Raw genomic sequence first — 8,481 nt, 5'->3', positions numbered from 1 at the left:
GATGTTTGGTTTATATCGATGTTTGATTAGGAGTGGATTTACTTCTATTACTGAGATTCGATATAGTATGCCAACGTCTGGAAACCGGGATCCCTAGACTAGGAATGAGTCTAGTCTGAGCTGTAGAGTCACGAGTTATTTACAGTTTTATATCGATTTATGTTTTCAGATTTAATACATGTGATTGATATTTGTTTCATGCTTTTATATCGATTATATGATTGCATGTTTTGTTGATTTATACTGGGATGTATTTCTCACCGGAAATATCCGGCTGTTGTCGTGTTTGTATGTGTGCATGGCAACAGGTGGGACAGGATCGGGGTCAGGAAGAAGATGAGAGAGATCGTGATTAGAGTGGAGACTTCGGACTTTGATGTATATAGGGTTTGGAACACTTGACATTTAGTTGTTACACCTTAGTTTGAGTTTGATGTTTGTTGTACAAGACTTGTACTATTATACTGATATGCATAATTATATTGATTCCATTACGTTCCGCACTACAAAAAAAAAATTGTAGACCCATATTAATTACATTGATCCAATCATCCCAATGAAGATTAAGAAGATGATTAGCGTCCGGATCCCCACATTTATTATTCAATAATGCTATCACATGAAAATTTCACTTCAACTAAAATATATATGTTATGTCTAGTGTATTCATTCATGTTGTATAAACTTGTGACTTATGGTTAGTAAATTCGAAGTAATTTAAATTTTTCGATTTTTAACGAAATATATTTTATATATTCGATGTTAATTTATCAATCGAATTCGAGATTATGTATATCATAATTAATTTGTAGGAATTAATACCTTGAAAGAATGCATTTTCATAGTACACCTTTTGCATGCACCTGATTACTATATATGTATTGCATGAAATATGAATTAGAATAGAAATAATAACAAATATGATTAATTTAGTGAAAATAATAATGACAATACAAGCAGATGCCTACTTTCACTAGAGTTCAAATTCGATTCCATTTACTTTCATATCTATCGATCGGATTAAAATCCTAAAAAATAATAATAAATTGTTCCTTAAATGAAAAATATTTATCATGATATTATTTTTAAAAAACTAATAAATTAAATATACTATATAGAGCCAATTATTACAAAAAAAGGTTTTAAAAATTGATTCAATTAATATAAACATGTGAAACATTTAGTATTGATCAAAAAACATACTTTTAAATAAGAAATTATTTCAAAATAGTCAACAAGATTTTAAAAATATTTTATACGAATTGTCAACCTAAAATGATTCTTTTCAACCAAATAAAAAAACTTTTCAAATCGAAATTCTGATTTTTAAATTATATTTTGTGAAAGCTACTTTAAAGGAATTTCGATTATATAGCAAATATAAAAAAGATGACTAATTAAACCTATTTTATTTCTCGGTTCAATTGAAGCCCAACGAGGTGAATAGGGTCCCCAAAATAACAAGAGATATGTAAAAAGCAGGTCCGATTACACATATTCCTAATCCTAAAGGGAGTGAAACGACGTAGGAGATCCATATGTAAACATAGTATCTATTTAGATAAGCTCGAACGACTAGTAATAAAAAAATATATTTGATGCATTTACATTTTAGATTTGAAATGTTCAAGGTTCAATCCTTTCTAACAATTCTTCATTCATAATACAATGACAAAAACTCTTATAAGATCGTCTTACTAATTAATCTTGCGATTGACTCATAAAAAAATATTAATTTTTATACCAAAAAGTATCAGTTTTCACTCTAAATATGGATCAGGTCAACCAATCTCGCAAACATGACTCCGTAAGGGACCAACTCTAATATTAAATGTGGTAACCAGTTGTAAGATTTACTCCCATAAGTTAGTCAACTTAATTAAATACTCAATTAATTAGCCTAGCTTATATTATTGGAAAATACCTCACTAATCTTTGGACAGTCAGTGTAGGATACAAAAAGCCGATTCTGACGACTCTTCCTGGCTCCATACAAGAAATTTTTTTTTTCTCTCTGCAAAATTTAATGTCAAAAGAAAACGATCCTCCAAAATGGGAAGCCAAATCCACGGCAAAATTAAGCAAGTCCACCGTGGAAGAGGCGTGGCAGCTCGTAGAGGATTTCTGCAGCTTCGACAAATGCCTGCCAACCATTGACATATGCTACAAGATCGAAGGGTCGGACGGGGAGCCCGGACTAGTCCGATACTGCGCTGCCACTGACGAAGGCGGAGTGGTTCTGAGGTGGTGCCATGAGAAGTTGGTTACCATTGATTCAACTACCAGGTGTTTGAGCTATGAAGTTTTGGAGAATAACATGGGAATCAAGGGTTATGAGTCAACGATAAAAGTCATCCCAGTTGACGGTGGGGATGAGCTGCATGGTTGCTTGATCGAATGGTCGTTCTTGGCTGATCCGGTTGAAGGGATGAACTCTGAGGATATGGCTAATTATCTTGAGCTTAGTCTTCAAGCGATGGCAGAAAATATGGAGAAAGCTTTGGAAAAAGTGAGCAATAATTAGTTTTTATCTAAATTTTATGTGGTTTCTATTGTATCTTTTGTTGGGTTTTTTCATTGAATATCAACAAAAAAGTTTACATATAATTCGAGACTGATATGATTCAAGATATAACGAAAATACTTATATTTCATCTGGTACAACTATTTGATAAAAAATAATAGAATAGGTTTTTCACAAGACGATCTCACAGATCTTTATTCGTGAGACGGATCACTCCTGTCCATATTTACAATAAAAACTAATATATTTGACATAAAAAGTAATACTTTTTCGTTGATGATTCATATAGAATATCTGTTTCACAAAATTGACCCATGAGACCATCTCACAAGATTTTTTGTAAAAATAATAATATAACGATAATTAATGAATAAATTCAATAACTCAATATAAAACGAAGTAAATATTTTATTTAAATGTACAATTTTATTACACAAAACTCTTATAAGACGGTTTCAAGATTGTAAGACGGATCTCATATCCAATTTATGACAAAAATATTATTTTTTATTGTAAAAACATTAATTTTTACTCAAAGTATGGATTAGATCGACTCCTCTTATGAAAAAGATCCGTAAGACTGTCTCACATGTTATTAAGTATTTTATTATTTGTAGTCTTTTTTTGTCCATGAACTTGCATATACGAGTTTGTATTTATTGGAGCATCTCTTTTGTATATGTTTAGGTGAAAGATTCTTTAGTAATGAACTAACTGGTACAATTGTTATTGGGGTTTGGATGTTTCCCCAACAACCCTTAAACCAATGTATTGAGATCGGTGGAATTCAGCGTTGCTATATATATTTAAAACGATTTTGAATATATAAGTATATTTAAAACGAATTATTAAACTTGTCCATCACGTTTCTTCTGTTGGAATTCCGATATGAATTGTAGGAAAATCGATGCATGTGAGCCAACAAAGTATATGATAAAAAGATCGTCTGATAAAGTATTAGTCGAGATGTATGAATACATTGAATTGTATTAAATAGCATTTTCGTCTCTGTTAACTTTTTTTAAAAGAACCGGAATCGAATAAACCGATAAATTTTTTCATATAATCGAATTTCTGTATACTCAAATTTCACTAGGTCTTCATCCATATACAACAATATTTACAAATTATAATTATGATTATAATGGATACGATAATTATGATTATAATGGATACGCTACGAGATTTAATAATAATAATAATAATAATAATAATAATAATAATAATAATAGACGTATATGAGTGAGAGTGACAAAGCTATATTATTTCTTGTTTTTCCTCCTTTTGCACATACATGGAAATATATACAATTAGGTAGAGGCGTCAATTAGGTAGAGACGTCGGGCCAGAAAACAATTTAAAGACGTTATCTGAAAGCTAAAGAGTTAGAGTTTTGAAAAATGAGAATCCTTCCCTATTTATAGATTTTTTTGGAATGTAAAGCGAACTTGAACTTTTATAATTAATTTAGATCTTAATAATGAATTGAATAATTAAATTGTGTCATTACCCATCAATCATGGAAGCCAGTGTTCGAGTTCCATGATCCGCGACATCGTTATATCGCGGATTTATGCTTGCAAAACTCCACCACATAGCAAATAAGCAACCTCTTTACACGCCGGAACTTCATGATGGCAGCTCTCGTTCCTGTTACGGAATGCTCGTTCGTGTGTAAAGTAGGTGATAAATGATTCTTTGATCAGAATTCCTAGTATTTATATTGGATAGACCTGAATCTTTGGATCCTTCAACTTCTTGGAATTGGTCTATTTCGATCCACAATTTAGGTGGCATGCAAGTCATTTGGTTCTGGTACCGTTGGCATTAGCATCTTCTCGTCCTGCAGTTTCTGTGCCATAAGTGGGCTGAATATTTGCTTCATACTCATTCATGGATGATATTTTTGGTCAGATTAATTGTAAATCGAGTGCCGACTCGATAGTGATGAAGATTTTGAGAACAGCAATGGATAAAGCTCATGAAAAAGTGCAGTCCAAGGACGGGCCTATCGAGTTCTTACACGAGAGATCAACGTTTTACGAGCTCGCAGCTATCTTAGTCGAGGGTGGTCTCAATATTGTACAGGAGGAGATGGACATTCTTGAGGGAAGCTGTGACAAAATCCTCTCAGACTTGATAGAAATCCGACACTGGCTCCAGGGGAGGATCCAGGACATGAAACGTCATATAGTCGAAAAAGATAAAGAGTTGATCCAGAGATCTGCAAACGAGTCGAAGCTCCGGCAGGCACTTGAATTGAAAGAAAGAGAGTTAGTTAATATGTATGAGAAGCTAGAGCCTGAACGGTTCAAGAAAGGAACTGCAGAAGGAGACATCTCAGAATTGAAAAGTTCAGTAGACCAGCAGATGTGGAGTATAAAGCAGAAACTTGAGGATGAGGAGAAGTGTTTGACCAGTGAAACAAAGAAGAGAACATCGAATATTTCGAGCCCGGATCTTAGTTTCGATTTCTTGTACAATGAAATAAGCAAAAATTCAGGTTCTGTGGAGGAAAGTTCTTCCGGGATCGACAGATTTTCGAAAATAAAATTGAAGAGTGGGTTAGCAAGACCTAATCAGAACATACTGATCCGGCGGATGAGCTCAGATATCGATCTTTTGAAAGAAACGTTGGATCTTGCTTTTGGAAAGATGCAGAGCGCTGAGGTTCTCCCCTTGGAGAAACAATGGAGGTGGGGAATAGAGAAAGACGTGGAGTCTATTTTGGTGAAAGGCTTCATAAGGGATATCCGTGTCCATGCAGAAATGGAAAAAAAAGTTGGTTTCTTGAAGGATAATTGGTTCGACAGCCTCAATCGAATTCAAACCTTTCATCATGATGATGTACATGAGAAACCACCAAATATGCTAGAGAATTCAGAGTTCTTTGCCATGTTAGTGAGAGCCAATTCCGAACCTCTACCTGAGGCTGATAATATGAGTGAAGATAAGCTTGAGGTGGATACCAAATTTAACAGACACAACTATGTAGGGAAAATGGTGAAGAATCATGAGTCGATCATAAGAAAACAGAACCTGGAATGGAATTGGCTGAGAAAGGAAGTTCTTGAAAGAAAGGGTTCTGCATCTTTGAATGGGAAACATGCGGAAAATAATGGACTTGAAAAAGGAATGCAACATGCTTTTAAAAATGTAGATAGCCTTTTCGAAAGGAACTACTATTATGATCCCAGAACGAAAGAAGATGACGATCAAGAAAGGAGAATGACCATCCCAATGCCACACACGAAAATAAAGCACACTTTGAGTTCTGTAGAAAAGTTAGAAGAGGAGAGAGATGGCTTGTGTTTACGAATAACACTACTGGAAGATGCTTATCGGATTCTTTTTCAAGGTATAGTGAAAGATATCAGCAGTGAGTTGTATTCTATAGATACCGAGAGATTAACAAAAAATTATGGTGGTGATTTAGAAAATTCAAGTTTTCCTGAGATGATAGAAAGCCAGTTAAAGGAGGATGTTTATGTGGTTTTCTTAAAAGAGATGGCTGAAGCTCTCAAGTTGGAAAACGATGCTTATGCACTTAAGAGTGACAATAAAGATGATATATATCAGTTACTTTTAGTTGAGGCCAAGAAAGATTTACAAAAGTCAGAAGCAATAAAGCAGAACTGTTTTCAAGAAGGTACACCTCATTCAAGGAAGCCAGCAAGAGCTCATAATTTTCAAGAAGGTAAACCCCATTTCAACAAATTCGATCCCGAAGGAGGGGAAAGCTTAACTCGAAAGCTCTATTCATTATTAAAATGTTTGGAAGCGGAGGAAGACTTAATGCTAAGAGCAAGTTCTGAAATAAAGAAACATAGTGAAAATCATGACCTTGTTATATCAAATTGTGAAGAAATGGATGAACGAAATGCCATTGAATGGTTGTTGAACGATGATGAAAGTACACTCAATTCAGTGAGTGATAAACTAGGGAAAGCTCTGCGACAATTGCATACAAGCAAGGAGTTGTTAGTGGATTTAGAACAAAGTTTGGAAGCATCTGATGATTTGGGAGATGGTTGTTACCCAGTTGAACAACTAAACAACTCACCGAACGATAAATTCAAACAGAACGATCCATCTGATGAAGTTCTGGCTCCCATCATTCGGTTTCAGCAAGTACTGGGGAATGTGGAGCGCACTGTACATGAAAATCTAGAGAATAAATGCTTTCGGTAATTATCAACTCTCGCTATCCGGGATCATGTAGACTTGAAATTTGAACTCTCTCTATTTGTATTCAGGCTGGAAGTATTGAACCGTCAGGTGGGTGAACTTATCAAGCCTGTGTCTCATATCAGAACAAGAAAGTTGCTCTACAAGAAGGCTTTCATATTGAGATGTCACAACTTGAAAGTAGCTGAATCTGAGGTATTTGAAACTGAAACATAGTTACATGCATGTCCTAAAATGACCAAGAAAACATGCATTATGGTCTGTTTTCTCATACAAAATATATATCATGGACAAACATATGCATACGTTGATTGTCTTTGCAGGTCGATTTACTCGGTGATCAAGTGGAATCCCTCTTATGCCTGCTCGAGAGGATATATATTGAACTGAATCAAAATGCCGTTGTTTTGTCTCACTACTTTGAGGTTGGAGTCATTTTTGTGTATTTTTCTAGCAATTTTTTACAGCTGATTTCAACCGTGTGTTTATGTCCCCAAATCGAGCGCATCAATCGCAGGGTATAACATGTTCTTATAATTAGTTTCTTCTTAAGTTCTTCTCAATGCTTCCTCCCTTCGATTTTTAGTGATTCTTGACAACCTATACTATATGTTCGAATGCATGCAGGTTTTTGAAATCTTGAAGTTGATCCAGAAAGAATTGGAAAATTATGGAGCTTCTTCTGAACCCAAAGATAGAGTTTAAATAATTTCCAGAAACCAAGTCGACTGCCATAATTCTCTCATCTATCTACTTATATCTATTTTCTATCTATTTCTATCACCAACCTAAAAATGTGAATAAAAGAGTCAAAATTTTCAATTATGAATTAACAATTTAATATTTGGTTATATATACATGATTATTTGAAATTTGAATTTTATTTAAAATATTATTTTTAGTAGCAATAAAATTTATTTATACTTTTTAAAAAATATATATAACTATAATTGATACAAGTATTTACATTTGATAAATATATTATTTTGTCTATTTATGTAGTTAGCCTGTAGGTGTATTAAGTACACATCGAAAGTTAGACTAAGTAGCGACTGTGTTCACAAGTATATACTTGTGAACATTTCTAACACAAATTAAAAACATAATATATTTATTCTAAAATATATATATATACATATAATATATTGAACAACTAATACCGTGTATATAACAACACATTACGATGACCAATAATATTGGAAAAATCAAATTCAAAATGAAAAACACATATATCACACATTTTATTAATTTATATTAATTTTTATTTTTTTTCCGGCTGACTCAATACTTATTTAGGGGAAAAACAATTCTCATAATACCATTATTTTTATATAAAAAAACTATATATAAAAAAATCAAAACACAAGCACAATAAACTTTTAAGCAAAAAAAAAAAACTCACAGTACTATTAGGCATTGTTTGGTACGTGGGATAAGATTGAGATTGATAAATAATCTCTCTTATCCCACGTTTGGTACCTTTTTAAAAAGCCCATGATAATATCATGGGCCCTTGATAAATAAATTTTGAGAAAGTTAAAACATCCTTTGTAAGAGGTGTGATAATTTTAATGTAATGATAAAATACATTAGAAATGACTTAATTACCCCTAATTTATAAAAATCCAAAACCCTACTTCTCTCGTTTCATTTGTTTGCATCGATCCTTCAGTGCGGCTGGGAAAAACCACTGGATGTGAGCATTTTCATAGATTTGTCGTACTACAATGATTTATTTTGTTTTGATAGCATTTTTCATCATTGTTGAA

At 33.2% G+C, this 8,481-nt stretch overlaps 2 protein-coding genes across 3 annotated transcripts; both read left to right on the top strand.

The window, feature by feature from the left end:
- Window positions 1–1,883: 1,883 nt before the first annotated feature.
- LOC140990516 (uncharacterized) lies at window positions 1,884–2,649 on the top strand. The gene has a single exon (XM_073460242.1). It carries the CDS (start codon window positions 2,027–2,029, stop codon window positions 2,522–2,524), a length of 498 nt encoding a protein of 165 aa, XP_073316343.1. The 5' UTR covers window positions 1,884–2,026; the 3' UTR covers window positions 2,525–2,649.
- Window positions 2,650–4,046: 1,397 nt separating this feature from the next.
- LOC140989565 (WPP domain-associated protein) lies at window positions 4,047–7,571 on the top strand. Of its 2 annotated transcripts, XM_073458819.1 has the most exons (4): window positions 4,047–6,711; window positions 6,781–6,907; window positions 7,036–7,137; window positions 7,340–7,571. In XM_073458819.1, the coding sequence occupies exons 1-4, from the start codon at window positions 4,418–4,420 to the stop codon at window positions 7,415–7,417; spliced, it is 2,601 nt and encodes an 866-aa protein (XP_073314920.1). In that variant the 5' UTR covers window positions 4,047–4,417; the 3' UTR covers window positions 7,418–7,571. The 2 variants fall into 2 exon arrangements, with proteins under 2 accessions (XP_073314920.1, XP_073314919.1); XM_073458818.1 differs by lacking the exon at window positions 7,340–7,571 and having other exon boundaries at window positions 7,036–7,328.
- Window positions 7,572–8,481: the final 910 nt, after the last annotated feature.

This window comes from Primulina huaijiensis, chromosome 12 (assembly GCF_012295235.1).
Source record: "Primulina huaijiensis isolate GDHJ02 chromosome 12, ASM1229523v2, whole genome shotgun sequence".
Lineage (NCBI taxonomy): Eukaryota > Viridiplantae > Streptophyta > Magnoliopsida > Lamiales > Gesneriaceae > Primulina > Primulina huaijiensis.
This window is presented reverse-complemented; position numbering and strand designations above follow the sequence as displayed.